Source organism: Tamandua tetradactyla, chromosome 3 (assembly GCF_023851605.1).
Source record: "Tamandua tetradactyla isolate mTamTet1 chromosome 3, mTamTet1.pri, whole genome shotgun sequence".
Lineage (NCBI taxonomy): Eukaryota > Metazoa > Chordata > Mammalia > Pilosa > Myrmecophagidae > Tamandua > Tamandua tetradactyla.
In genome coordinates this window covers 180,520,099-180,535,942 of record NC_135329.1, presented here as the reverse complement: position 1 = coordinate 180,535,942, position 15,844 = coordinate 180,520,099, and the positions used below count along the sequence as shown (strand labels likewise).

Below are 15,844 nucleotides of genomic sequence, written 5' to 3'. Positions count from 1 at the left end.
GACAAAGTCTTTCAAGGTACAGAAGCATTTGATTTTGAGGAGTTTCCATTTATTTATTTTTTCTTACTGTGCTTTTTACTTGCATTTCCCTGATGGTTAATTATGTTGGGCACCTTTTCATGAACCTTCTGGCCATTTGGAACTCTTCTTTGGAGAAATGTCTTTTCAAGTCTTTGCCCATTTTTAAATTGGCACAACTTATTGTTCTTAAGTTGAAGGATTTCTTTAATTTGTTTACATATTCTGGATATTAATTCTTCGTTAGATATGTGGTTTTCAATTTTTTCTTCATTTTACTTTCATGATAAAATCCTTTGAGGAGGAAAAGTTTTGAATATTGATGAGGTCCCATTTATCTATTTTTTCCTTTTGTTGCTTGTCTTTGGGTATAAGGTCTAAGAAATCACTGCCTACCACTAAGTCCTAAAGACACTCACTATGTTTTCTGCCAGGAGTTTGATGGTTCTAGCTCTTATATTAAGGTCCTTCATCCATTTAAGTTGATTTTAATATATAGTATGAGGTAGGGGTCCTCCATTATTCTTTAGCAAATGTAGCTTTAGTTTTCCCAGCCTCATTTGTTGAAGAAACTGTTCTTTCCCAACTGGGTGGCCTTTGGCACCTTGTCAAAAGGAGGGTGTTGTAATTTTTATTGAGATTGCATTGAATATGTAAATTTCTTTGTGTGGTATTGACATCTTGATGATACTTAGTCTTCCAATCCATGAAAATGGAATGACCTTCCATTTATGTAGCTCTTCTTTCATTTCTTTTAGTAGCGTTTTTGTAGTTTTCTGTGTACAAGTCCTTTATTTCTTAGGGTAGATTTGACCCTAGATATCTGATCATTTTCATTGCCGTTGGGACTGGAATTACTTGCTTGATTTCTTCTTCCAAGTACTCATTGCTTATGAATAGAAATACTAAGGATTTTAGCTGTTAATCTTGTACTCTACCACTTTGCTGAATTCATTGATCAGATTTGGGAGTTTTGTTACCGATTTTTCAGGTTTTTTGTAAATAGGTTCATGTTATCTGCAAATAGGGAACACTTTATGTCTTTATTTCCAATTTGGAGGCCTTTTCTTTCTTTCTTTCTTTTATTTATTTTGTCTAATTGCTCTAGCAAGAACTTCTAGTACAATGTTGAATAACGGTGGTGACAGTGGGCACACTTAACTTGTTCCTGACCTTAGGGAAAAGCTTTCAGTATTTCAGCTTGAAGTAGTATGTTAGCTTTGGGCTTATCATTTTTACCTTTTATCATATTGAAGAAGTTTTTATTCTCTTCCTACTGTTCGAAGTGTTTTTATTATGAAAGGGTGCTGAAATTTGTTAAATGTCTTTTCTGCATCAATTGATGATCACATGTATTTTCCCTCATTATTTCATTCTATTAATGTGGTGTATCGATTTTTTATGTTGAACCAACCTTGCACACTGGGATAAATTCCACTTGATCATGGTGTATAATTCTCTTAATATGCTGTTGGATTTTGTTTGCTAATATTTTGTTGCAGATGTCCCCTAAACGATATTAGCGTGTAGTTTTATTTTCTTGTGCCATCTTTAGCTTTAGTATGAAGGTGATGTTGGTCTCAGAATGAGCTAGGGTGTATTTCCTCCTATCCAATCTTATGGAAGGATTTGAGAAGCATTGGAGTTAAGTCTTTTGGGAATGTTTGGTAGATATCTTCTATGAAGCCATCTGGTTCTGGGCTTTTTTTTTTTTTTCTTGGAAGGTTTTGATTACTGGTTCAATCTCATTACTAGTAAATTAGTTTGTGAAGATCTATTCTGTCTTGAGTTAATATAGGTAGTTGTTCTAGTTTGCTAGCTGCTGGCATGCAACACGCCAGAGATGGATTGGCTTTTAATAAAAGGGGATCTATTTCATTAGTTCTTCAAAGGAAAGGCAGCTAACTTTCATATGAGGTTCTTTTTTTTTTATATGGGAAGGCACAGGACGATCTCTGCTGGCCTTCTCTCCAGGCCTCTGGGTTCCAACAACTTTCCCCAGGGTGGTTCCTTTCTGCATCTTCAAAGGCCTGGGCTGAGCTGCGAGTGCTGAGATGAGGTATGTTGAGGTGCTTGGGCTGTGCTATGTTGTGCTCTCTCATTTAAGCAGCAGCCAATTAAGTGAAACATCGTTCATTACAGCAGGTACGTCTCCTAGTCAACTGCAGATATAATTACCCACAGATGAGGTTCACATACCATTGGCTCATGTCCACAGCAACAGAAGCAGGTGCCTTCACCTGGCCAAGTTGACAACTGAATCTAACTACCACAGTAGCTTATTTGTTTCTAAGAATTTGCCCATTTCATCTAGTTTATCTAATTTATTAGCATACCATTTGTGCTGGTTTGAAGCTATTATATATCCCAGAAAATGTTTTAATTCTGATCCTATCTTGTGGGAGCAGCCACTTCTTTTAATCCTGATTGTAGGTGGAAACTACAGAGATGCGGCATACCCAATTGTGGCTGTGAACTTGATTAGTTGGAGATGTGACTCCATCCATTCCAGGTGGATCTTGATCAGTTTATGGAAGTCCTTTAAAAGAGGAAACACTTTGAAGAAAGCAGAGCTGACAAAGAGCACAACACTTGGAGAACACAGACACAGATGTCTGGAGATGCTTAGAGCCCAGGAGATAAAGCCATAAGATGCTAAGCAAGCCAGAACCTGGAGAGAGCCAAGGGAAGTCAAAAGATGAAAGCCAGCCCTGGAGAAGCAGAGTGAGGAACCCCCACAGGAACAGAGGCTGAAAGCAGTGCAGCCCAGGCACAAGGGACCAGCAGATGCCAGCCATGGGACTTCCCAGCTGCCAAGAGCTGTCCAGACCCTTTCTTGAATTAATCTTTCCCCAGATGCCTGAATTTGTACTTTTTTATGAGTTTAGTACTATAAACCTGCAACTTACTACAATCCCTTGTTAAAAGCCATTCCATTTCTGGTATATCACATTCTGGTAGCTTACAAAACTAATATATCATTTTTCACAGCATTCTCTTATAGCCCTGTTTTATTTCAGCAGCATCTGTAGTAATGTCCCCATTTTCATTTCTGATTTTCTTTATCTTCTCTCTTTTTCTTTGTCAATCTAGCTAAAGGTTAGCTGATTTCATTGCTCTTTTCTAAGAACCAACTTCTTTGGTTGTGTTGATTCTCTCTCTCTTTTTTTTTCTATTTTGTTCATCTCTTCTCTGATTTTTGTTATTTCTTTCCTTCTACTGATTTTGGGTTTCATTTGCTCTTCTTTTTCTAGTTCTTGCAGTTTTGAGGTTAGGTCTTTCATTTGAAGTGTCTCTTCCTTTTTACTATAAGCATTTACAGCTATAAATTTCATTCTCAGCACTGCCTTCATGGCACCCCATAAGCTTTTGTATGTTGTATTCTCATTTTAATTCACCTCAAGATATTTCCTAATTTTGCTTCTGGTTTTCTACTTTAATCTACTGGTTTTAAAAAGAGCATGCTGTTTAATTTCCACATATTTATGAATTTTCCATTTCTCCATTATTGATTTCTAGCTGCATGCCATTGTGGTTGGAGAGTTTTCATTGTATGATTTTTAATATTTTTGAATTTATTGTGACTTGTTTTGTGACCAACAAATGGTCTTGCCGGGAGAATGATCCATGTGCACTTGAGAAGAATGTGTATTCTGTTTTCATTGGGTGCCATGCTCTGTATATCTGTTAGATCCAGTTGGTTTAGTGTATCATTCAAGTCAATCTACTTATATCTTGAATTTAAGGTTAGTCTCTTGTAGACAGTATATAGTTAGTGGGTCATGCTTTTTCATCCTTGTGCTAATATCTGCCTTTTAACTTGGGATTTTAATCCATTTATATTTAAAGTCACTACTAATAACACAGGAATTTTTCTGCCATTTTGCTATTTAGCCTTGGTATATTTTATATCTTTTTTGTCCCTTGTATCTATTGAAGCCTAATTTATATTTATTTGTTTTTTTGTGTGTGCTGTATCATATTGATTACCTTTTCATTTCTATCTGGATATATTTTTCATGTTTACCTTGTGGTTACTATGGGGTTAAAATTTAACATTTTAAAATATATGACAATGCTGCAAAATTCAACAGCATCCACATATACTTTTCCTATACCCCTTTATTCTCCCACCATTTTATTGTGTTATCACTCAACTTTGTACACGGCATGTCAAAAAAACCAAACAGATTTACCATTAGTTTTTATGCATTTGCATTTTAGCACCTGTAGGAAATAAGTGGAGTTGCATACAAAACATACAAGAATATTGGAATTTATAATTACACAAATGGTTACCTTTACCACAGCTCTTTATTTCTTTACGTTGCTTTGAACCACTGTCTAGTATGCTTTCCTTTCAGAATGAAAAAAGTCTTTTAGCATTGCTTGTAGGACAGTGAGTTTACCTGCTGAGCTGGCTTAGAGAGAGAGGCCACATCTGAGCAACAAAAGCAACTCTCTAGGAACGAATCCTAGGCATAAGTATCAGTAGGCTTAGCCTTCCTTTGCAGGAATAAGCTTCATAGGTGTGAGCCCCAAGATTGAGGGCTCAGTCTATTGAATTGGTTGTCCCTACTGCTTGCAAGAATATTAGAAATTCCCCAGATGGGAAGTTACTAATATTTCCTCCTTTCTCCCCAGTTCCCCAAGGGGACTTTGCAAATATTTTTTTATTCTCTGCCCAAATGACTCCGGTATATATCAGGGCATCACACTAACCTGTCTCTCTCATTTTGGAAAGTCAGTCTTGGTGTACATAAAATTATTAGCTGGCAGTTGTTGTTTTTCAGTACTTTACTCCAACCCACTTCCTTCTTGCCTCCATGCTTTCTCATGAGATATTGGCATTAAATGTAACTGTGTTTTCCTTGTACTTAACAGGTTGCTTTTCTCTTGCAGCTTTTGGAATTATCTCCTTATCCTTTGCAATTGTTAGTGTAATTAACCTTTGACAGGTTACCTTGCTTCATGTTTATACTGTTTGGTGTTCTTTGAGCTTCCTGGGTGTCCATATTTCTGTCTTTTGCAAAGTTCCAGAAGTTCTCTGTCATTATTTCTTTGACTATTACTTCTGCCCCATTTTCTCTTTCTTCTCCTGGGGCTCGCATAATGAGTATATTGTTGCACTGAATGCTGTCCCATAGCTGTTTTAGGTTATTTTTGCTTTTAATATTTTTAAATACTTTCTGCTCCTCTGCCCAGCTCATTTCAAGTATCTTCTTCAAGTTCACTGATTCTTTCTTCTGCCAGCTCCAATCTGCTCTTGAAGCCCTCCTGACATTTTTATTTCTGTTATTGTGGTTTATTGACTTCAGTGGTTCTTTTGATTCCTTTTTAATATTTCTATCTTTTTACTGCTTCTCATATTGCTCATTCATTGTTTTCCTGATATTCATTAGTTCTTTCTCTGTATTTTTCTTCATGTCCTTGAGCATTTTTAAGGACATTTTTAAAAAGTCTTTGTTTGATATGTTCTCATTCTTATCTTCTTCACTGGTATTTTCTATATTTTTATCTTCTTTCTTTGGATGGGCCATCATTTCATATTTCTTTATTAGTTTTGTACTTTTTTGCACACTGTACATTTTAATATTTCAAAACTGTAACTCTGGAATCTACTCCCTGGGATGTCTGTTTTGTAACTAGCTAGTCATAAGGTAGGGATTTTCTTGAGTTTCAACCCTCTTAGCAGGAGGTCTGTCCAAGGCAAATGTAGTGTGCAGGGTTTTCCCCTTCTTTTGGACCTGTGCCTTGTCCTGGGCTTTTGCTTGTTAGTTGGTTTTTGGTTCCCCCATTTACTGGAGTTTGGTTGTCTGTCCTGCTTCCCAGGAGACAGACATTCCTCTCCCAATTATTTGAAGTTGTCTGGCCTTTGTCCCAGACTGTCCATCTCTATAGTTTTTTACACTCCATTTTTTGTCCCTAGGTGCTTCTTCCTAGAGGGCAAACTCTGGGAGGAGTATCTTTTGCAAGTCAGACTTTCCCAGCCCACACAGGGCCAGGAACCCATGACTGGGGCACTGACTGGTTCCAAAGTGCCCTGGAGAGGGGATCAGGAAGGACACCAAGAGCTTTTGTGATGGTTCCCCAAAGCTGGGCTTTCCTGGCCTGCCCAGCAAGTTCAGCCCTTCAGCTAACTGTCCCTCATACCTTTGAAGAAGTGCTGTGCCTTTAAATCTCCCTCTTATCCTCCCTTATTTGGGGAGGGGGGAAACAATGGCTATTGCTGCCTTTGTTAGGGCAGGTTGAAACAATAGCTGCCCTTAGAGCAGGGGCCCAGAAATCCAAATTTACTCATCAAAAGCTATGACCAAGGTTCAGCTGTGCCTAAGCTTGCTCTTGGGAAAGAGGATTTCACATCCTTTTCTGACACCAGCTGCTAGCCAAGGACTGGACCCCATGGCAGTGTGCTATAAGGGTGGAGGATGGGCACTGCTAGCCGCTGCACTAGCAGTGGCCATAGAGGCTGTACAGTGTTCTTCTGGCCTCTGGAGTTTCAAAATACTTGTTTCAGAGAGTTCAGGTCCTTTAACTAGTTGTTTTGGTGGAAGGACTGAGTCCTGGAGCTTCTTATTTTGCCATGTTCCAAGGAAATTTCCCAACAGTACTCATTTTGAACACAGTCCACCATGGCTCTCTGCAGCTCCCAACCTTGCATATTAAACCAATTTCTGAATCACTGATTTCTTTTACGAGCAACTTTGTTTTCATGTATTTTATCACACTGTACAATCTGAATAAAATATTCACCGGCTAACACCATGTTTTACTCTTCAATGATTTCTGTTAATTGGGGTATTGCTGTACGTTATATAACTTTAAGTGGGAAAGGATTGCTGGAAGCCCTGGCTGTTCAAAGGATCTCAACAGATATTAGTCAAGCCTAAAAGTGGGTTAAGAGATTTTTATGAGCTAAGAGTGTCCTTTTAAAAACAAGAGAAAAGGCTGCATCTTTTAGAGCAAAACTGCCCTGCTGGGTGCAGTAGTTTCATTTTCTACTTTATTTAAATCTATTTTCTAAAACAAATGCTAATGTGAGCAGAATAGTCATACCCATTAATAATACTGAAAGGAAAAAAATGAGAAAACCACAGCTCACAATTTAGACACAAAATAACCAAATGCCTATTATATGCTTCTCATTACTTGTAGTCAGTCTGAAAAAATTTTCTTTTGCTGAATATTACCTTAATTTTGTTTGAGAATGAAGGGGATTATATCAGGGAACTACAGACAAGGCCTTATTTCTTGATGGAGTATTAAATTATATTTGGTATTTTTTATAAATTAAATTATAGTCACTTTCTTCCTTGGTACTCTTGAATGCTTGAAAAATAAATATGGTGGCTCACATCAACAGAAGTTCTATCCTAATCTCAAATACAGTGAAAACTCAAATTATCAAATATCCATGGTAAATTTGATAGTACTGAGGGCTGAGTTTTTCAAACAGTCAGGGTTTGACACTTCAAAGTTGAAACAATGAAACAAAACAAACAAAAAAATCCAATGGTATTAAATGGGTATCCTTCTGTAATGCACAGACGATTTTTGCTTTCTTAACCAAATATACCAAAATAAGTTTAATATTTCCTCGAAACTCAGTCATGAATCTTTAATATTGTCTTACAGCAAAATTAAATATTAATATTCAGCAATAATACTGTTGAATGAAAAAATGAATAAGCCTCCATTGTTGCAATACAGTGAGTAAAGACTTGTCTCTGAGAAGCAGCACAACACCGTGCTCAAGACCACGGACGCTGGACCAGACCCTCCAGGTTCTAAATCCTGGCTCTGCTACTCACTAGCTGCGTGACCTGGACAAGTTGCTGGACTTCTCTGTGTTTCAGTTTCCTTATTGAAATGGGTATAATTGCACTGTCTACCTCATAGCGTTAAGAGGGTGAATGAGGTGACATTTGTAACGCGAGAACAGTATGAGACAGAGTAATTGAAATGCCATAGAAATGTCAGCGAACAAATAAGCAGATAAGTAAATAGCCTCACTTTCCCTTCCCAAATGACTTTAGGTTTCTGAGGTTTTTGATTCTCATCTATGCTTTTTTACAGTCTCTTTGCCTTCCCTGTTTTTATCAGGCTCTCAGGAGGTCTATGTATTAAGTGCCTTCCCCTCCTTCCCTGGTTAGAAGGGTAATGCAGTCAGGGGTTGGGGCATGGGGAGTTGTCAGGTCTGCTGGCCTTTAGTTTCCCTGTCTGTAAAATGGATATTGACATAATTTACTATAAAATTGTTGTGGGATTAAATAAATTAAAATATGCTAACCACTGAGAATAGTGCTTAGCACATGGTGAGAGCTCAATAAACATGAGATAATTATAGCCCTTATCTTTATTCCTAAAAGTTAGAGGGGTCTTTTGATGAAGACCTGAGGCATTCTCCAATGAAGAGATTATACATGTTTTTATGAAAATTTCTTAAGAAATTTAAGTCCACTCTTTAGAGTGTGAAGCTTTTGGGACTGGTAATGGCATTTTTATACTTAGATATTTAATAACAGTGACATAGGCCAATTGTGAACAATAAGCTTCAGCCCACTTTAGCACACATTTTCTCAGCCCATTTTAAAGAAGAATTTTGAGATGCTACTGTGAATATGACCTTCCCTCTGAGCCTTGATGTTTTGGAAGCACTTGTCTTTAAATGTGTTATTTGACCTTTACTTGCACTTAGATTTTCATCCTTTGATCCTTTGTGATGACGTGGTTTTAGTGTCACAAAGACTCATGGCCTTCATAAAATCAAAGGATGTACACATTGGAAGGGATTAAAGGTCACCTCTAACTTCTCATCTTTTAGATAAGATTCTACAGCCCAAAGAGTAGGACTGATGTGCGCAAGGTCACACAGCTGGCCAGAAACTTTGGTTTCTTGAACTCTTTGCAGAGTAACAAGCTTTGGCTAAAATGGTGGCTCAGCTGGGACACAGGGTATGACAAACTCTGCATCTATCAAAATGAAGCCTTTTCCTCCTTGTGGAATGAGTTTTAGCTTAGTTTTTTATTTCAATTAATAGTGCATATCATTAAATAAAAGAAAACCAAATAACTAACCAAAACACAGACCACATTTTAATATGAAAGCTTCAGGGAGGAGGTTAAACATAACATTAATATTTCTTGATAAAACAACAGATCACACTGCATTTAAAGGGCACTGCTCAAGATAGACCATGGGAATCTACCCAACTGAGTAAGGTATTGATCACCCAATTCATTATCTCTTAGATTATTTTACTAAATTACGTATACATTGACAAATTAAGAATAAGAACTCAAATTTTCACAAACTCTTAGGAAACAATTAACCCCACCCATTCCCATCAACCAGCCCCCACCCTTGCAAACAAGGTGGTAATGCCACTTGTCACAATACCAAGTTAGGATCTGTTTACATAAAGTAAATTTGTTTATATGCAGAAGGTGGGATACAATAAAGGATGATCAAAGAAATAAAGTGCTGCCAGTGCACACCTGAGAACCTTCAGTAGAAGGCTCCCTCTTGCCTTATTACAACACAGAAAGAAGGCAAGTATGATGGTTAGGTTCAAGTGTCAACTTGGCCAGGTTATGTTATCCAGTTGTTTGGTCAAGCGAGCACTGGCTTGATTGTTCCTTGAGGCTATTTCATGGATTTAAATAATCAGTAAGTTCACTGCACTATGGCTGATTATAACTACAATCAACAGAGGAAACTGCCTTCTATAATGAGACAAGTTTCATTCAATCAGTTGAAGGCCTTAAAGGAGAAAGTGATGATATCAGCCGTGAGAACAGAGAATTTCCATCTCTACTTTAGTGGTCAATTTTTTGGGGGGAATTCACAGAAAATCTTCATTAGAGTTTCCAGCTTGCAGCCTTCCCTATGGAATTTGGACTTATCCATCCCATTCATGTGAACCGATTTCTATTAAAAAATCTCATAATATTTATATTATATGTATTTCCTTTCAGTTCTGCTTCCCTAGAGAGCCCTGATTAATATAGCAAGATAAAGCTGATATTAGATTGGCAGACTCAAAGGATGGAAGGGAGTGTCACAGGAGACAATAAAGGATTAGAACCGATGGGAGGTCATAGCACAATGAAGCAGTAAGAGCAATATGGAATTAGTTAATGTGAAACTATTTTAGACATTAGCTAGACTAGTAAAATGACTTGTAATTTTATGCTACATATTGTAAGTTTTTGGAGTGAGAGGGTGATGCAATGATTAACTATAAAATACGACATTTTAATTTTGAAGGGAATTAGCATGTGCTCATGTCTGAGTAGGCTGCAGTGAGGGCTGTGGGAAGCTGGAAGTTGACAGCAGGCCAAAGACATGTCTTAGATAAAGGCAATGCTTTTAGCATGAACAACTATGGACTCTATTACATAGAAGCAATACTCAGTGTCAAATTATGCTGCATAATGAATAAATAAGGGTAGCATGAAACACATGCCAGTGTTCTGAATATGGTGACAAATCAGGAATATGGAAGACATATTAAGGCCAGCAATGAATATTCAAGGAGAACTGTCTGAAATGAGGAACTTGCTCCCCTAGTTATGATTGAAACCTCAGGTATAATAAAAAGGCTTCAACAATTGACTAATATCAGTAAGGATAAATGCAGGTCATGTGTGTGACTGAAGACATCAAGAGACATGTGAGAGGAGAGGGAAAAGAGAGAGAGGGGGAGACAGAGAAGTAAAGGGTGGGAAAATATGAACACGTAGGCAATAATCAAACGTTGTCCACACTGTTAATAAAATTCAATATATTCTCTCTGCTGGTGATTTGCCTTAAACTCTCTCTGAGCTATCACTGTAACAGAGATATTTCCTTTACATTGATTTTTTTTATTTAGAAACACAGTATTCTAAACTCCTCTCTAGTAAATTGTTTATATAATTGTAAGCCATGTTCAATAACTTCCTGATGCCATTTCATTTTCATTTCCGTTCAAAGTACAAGCATTACTAAGTTGATCAAATCTGTTTTTCATTCTTCATGCAATAGTAGTTTTCTGTTTTATAAGACTGGTTCCATCACTGAAGCACTTGTTTTCCCTTCTAGAGGGCTTTAAAATTTGTTTTGAAAAGACAGGACAGCCTCCTTTCCTCAATCCTCGCCTAGTTCCCTCCCAGTTCTTCATCCATCCCAATTTTCACACATCTAACCCCCCAACGCTGCTGGTCACCTAGCCATACAGCAGCCTGCATGATGGTGCAGGTCATAGGATCCCAGGAGAGAGTTTCAAGGCATTACTCTTGCTCTTTCCAACTAAACAACATCTTCTGGCTCTGCCCCTTCTTGTCTGCCCACGCTGGCCTTCTCTTCTCCTGCACCCAGTCTAACCTGCTTATGGCTCCCCCATCCACTCCATTCTCTACACAGTGAATTCTCTCAACCCGATTTATTACCTCCAAGCCTAAAACCCTTCAATCCTTCAATCCAAAGTTTCATAAAGACTTCTGAATGGATGAATGAGTGAATAATGACCTAATGATCAAATACTGCAGAGCAAAAAAAAAGAAGAAAGTGTGAAAAGACGCTGTCCTTTTGATTGAAAGATTATTGTTGACCTTTAAGAGAGCAGTTCCAGTAAAGTGGTGAGAACAGAAGAAAAAACAAGTGTCAAGAAGGATGGCACTCACTAAGCATGGCAGACCATGCCCTTCCCATTGGTTCTTCCCCCAGATGCTTTAGGTTTCAATTACACTGAATATACTATGTTTGCTTCCATGACTGATCTTTCCCAATCTAGTTAAACACTATCTCTCCTGTGAAGCCTTCCTAGATCTCTGCAGGTGCAGTTAGAGGCTCATTCCTTTGGGCTCTGAGGGTATTTTGTAACTAATGCTTAGCAGGCTGCATCTTAACTATTCACAACTCTGTCTCTTCAACAGGACGATGCATTCATTGAGGTCAAGGATACTTTCCAATCCATTAGGGCACCTTATAGAATGCTTGGCTCAGAGTTTCATAAAGACTTTTGAATGGATGAATGAGTGAATAATGACCTAATGATCAAATACTGCAGAGCAAAAAAAAAAAAAAGAGAAGAAAGTGTGAGAAGACGCTGTACTTTTGATTGAAAGATTATTGTTGACCTTTAAGAGAGCAGTTCCAGTAAAGTGGTGAGAACAGAAGAAAAAACAAAAAAAAAAAGGGGTTAGCAAGAAAGGAACTGGAATTTACTAGCTCAAACATATAAGGATTTACGGCAGTGAGGACCAATATAAGTTTTCTTTCCAGATCAGAAAGAAGGGAAGAAATCTGAGGAGACAATGAAGCAGCCAGAAAGACAACTGCTAAATCCCAATATTCCTATCTTTGTAATAGCTCTAAACCAACTCTCACCTGTAGGTTTCTCCCCATTCTCCCTGGTACAGATTCTGAGTGCCTCCTACTGCAATTACCACAGTAGGAATCCAAAGATTCTCTGGCTTCTAGTGGATACCAAGCCTCCTTCATTCACCCAATCCACATTATAGAGCTAGTATTTGGTTTTTATTGTGACTCTGTTTGCTCAAAACTTCTGCCCTTTCCTCTCTCTGAAATTCCTTTCCTTCCTGATCTTATATTCTGTCCAACATCTAGCCACACTTTTAATGTTCAAATGTCACTTTTTCTATAACATTTTTTCTCTGAGTCCTCCATCTGGAAGCATTCTCCTTTGCCCCAGATACCCACAGCATTTAATCTGTACCTTCTGGTAAATTACACTTTACCAGGAACTTTGTACCTTATGTTCTAGGTATCACTTTCATACCTTAACCTACCAGCTTCTTGATCAGGATTTATATTTCTTTCATCTTTGTATTACTCTCCCAATGGTTGTGTTCATATACACAGGAAAGTCAGAAACGTTAACAGTAGATTTTTTAATACCACCAAGCTGTCATTTTTGATTCAGGATTGAGACAAACAATGGAAGTGAATGAACAAAATTAAACATATCCACATTTTTTTTCCCAAGAACCTACCATAGATACTGACCCAGAACATTTTGATGGTTATCAATCTAGTTTGTGAAATTGTGCTTCAGTGAGATAACTGACTTAAAAAATATAAGAATCAGGGATGGCTAAATATAGGTAAGTTTCCATATAATAGATTTAGTTATACTTTTGTTGTGTTGCTTCATTTTTAGATTATATTAGGTAAGCTTTCATATAATAGATTTAGCTATACTTTTGTTGTGTTGCTTTATTTTTAGATTATATTTTAAAACCTAATACAAATGACACTATCATTGCTGCAAGGAAAATGAAGAAATTTCACAGGATTATCATGGGACATAGAATGGAATAAAATATACAGTTTTTAACAGCCATAATAAATACAGAAAATAGCAAAGGGACAATTTAATGATTTTTGAAACTCATCAAAGAACAAAATATGTGAATTCCACCAGTCAAATGGTGTGTATGCTTAGTAAATTTCTCTCTCTCATGCCTGTGTGATTCTAAGAATTATTGATTTTTTAGTTTCCATTACAGAATGGATATAAAATTGGGTACCCCTTTCAATATTTTAGATTATATATGGTGTTGCTTTAATTTTTAGATTCCATTAACTTTCTTGGAACATCTATTTTTAAAAGATCTTTAGAGCTTGTCAAGTACAAAAGAAAAGGAGAGAGGAACAAAAACGAAGCTCTATGGTTTTTTGCTTTTGTTTTATACCTTCCCATATAATTTTTCTTGGAGTGCCTCTGCTCCCATTTTTAAATTTGTAAAAGCAAAAGCAACAATTTTCTTAACTATTTTAATCATGTAAGCTAAATCTTCCAGGAAGCAAACTATGAACAACTACACTATTAGCAATGAGAGGCCTTCACTGGCAGGAAATTATGGAAGCTATGAAATTTCTGTTCAGGAAAGAAATAGAGTTAAAATAAGGTTGCTGGGTTTTCCCAGAAAAACCATAACAGGGAACATTTACAATATATCATTTTATTGATACCTGTGACTGTAATCTTCAAGGCCCAATTCCAGACCAGGATGTGGTGTTGGGGAAGGTGCTACTTCACTCCCAGCCCATCTGTCACTGGGAAGCAACAGCTCTATAAACAAAGAACAAATGAAGCTGTAGATACTGGAGGCAGAACTGCTCAGTTCCTGGTTTTGTTTCAGTCCATCTCACAGGCACAATTTTAAAAAAAACAATCACAACAACATATAAACCAGCCTTGAAATAAATAAGAAACCTTGAATTTAACTGAAGGATTTGTATGAACGTGAATGCAGCCTGCAACGAGGAAATGTAAACCTGATAATATGGTTTTATATTGGTGACCTGCGGGCAACTCCTGGCAAGCCAAGGCTGTGCAGCTTGACTACCTTTTTCTACCTATGAAAGGCTAACACATATCCATTACCCATGGTTTGTGGAAGTTTAATAAAGCCATCTCTTTTATGCTCTAACTTTTTTGTAAACAAGACTCTATACTCTGGATTATATAGTGATTTAATTTATCTTAAATCTTAGTGGCAAAATCTAAAAAACAATGAGATGCAGAATATCTACTTATCATTTAGAAACAGTAGAGGGGAAAACACAACTTTTTACAACTGTGCTATAATGTAAACACCTGGGTTTGAGGTGTTGTTAGCAAAAGATTGGTCTGGATCCTGCTTTTCCCACCTACTAAAAATGTAAAATTTGCAGTCAAATACCTACCGGAAAAAATTGACCTGTAACTACAACTACTAACAAGTAAGTTTTATTGAGAGCTTATTGTATACCAGGCACAGCGCTAAGCACTATTTTCGTTATGCTACTTGCCACTTAACATTCCTAACGATTAATAACATTTATCATCTTATGAAGAGCATGCTATAGCATCCTGGCTAAGGGTGTGGGTTTTGGGAGCAGATTGCTCTGTTTCAGTTTTGATTTCTATTGCTCTGCAACTTGGGGCGCATCCCTCAACTTTTCTAAGCTTCGGTTTCTTTCTTTTTCCTTTTTTTAACCTTTTCAGGTTGTTCCTGGGCACGGGACAGTCTTACATATGGACATAGACTTACAGATCCCCAGGAATATGTCGGAACTTTTCAAAGCTACCTGTGGACATCTCGTAGTCCAAATTTTCCTTTAAAGTTTCTTGGCCAGCCTCTTGTTTGCACCAACTGGGACTGCTGCCTCAGCAGCAACAGTGCTATATATTTTCACTGACTGTTTTCAGCAAATGCCCTGGAGATGACAGGGCTTTAAAATATATATTATTATTCCTCTTTTTTATTGAATGTTTTATTGGAACGAACCCTGTATCAGTGTGAAAGTCTGAAATTCTTATCTCCCATAAATAGAAAGTTTGTAGACTTTGTTAAGTGTACTAGGAACAGTTTTTTTGATGACCATTCCACATCTATGCTTGTAAATGTTGACAATGTACCCCTAATCACTGCTTCATTGATGGCCAAATGGTCTTTCTTTTAATCACCACCTTTTGTTGTTGTTTGGTTTGCAGAATCCATCTTGCCAAGACCAGATCAGAAAAAAGGGCAAAAGAGGTGGTGGGGACTTCAGACCAAGAGTCAGCAAATTAAGTCCCCTGGACCAAAACCGGCCCACTACATGATTTGTAAATAAAGTTATTTTGGGATTCAGCCATGCCCATTCATTTATGTATTGCCTATGGCAGCTTTCACACCATGACAACAGCGTTGAACAGTTGCAACAAATGGCCTATGGCCTGCAAAGCTTTAAATATTTACTGTTTGTCCCTTTACAGGAAAAGTTTGCTGACACCTGCTTTAGACTACTTTAATTATAGCATCACATTGATCTTTGCATCCCTCATAGTAT

General features: G+C 37.4%; 1 protein-coding gene across 19 annotated transcripts in view; it reads right to left on the bottom strand.

Annotated features, from left to right (window-relative positions):
• The window catches only part of PARD3B (par-3 family cell polarity regulator beta), a 1,143,268-nt gene that overhangs the window by 402,933 nt on the left and 724,491 nt on the right, over positions 1–15,844 (bottom strand). For all 19 annotated transcript variants that reach the window (XM_077154793.1, XM_077154795.1, XM_077154796.1 and 16 more), the window contains one exon: positions 14,000–14,099. In XM_077154793.1, coding sequence (XP_077010908.1) covers positions 14,000–14,099 — 100 coding nt within the window. The remainder of the gene's footprint in view (positions 1–13,999; positions 14,100–15,844) is intronic.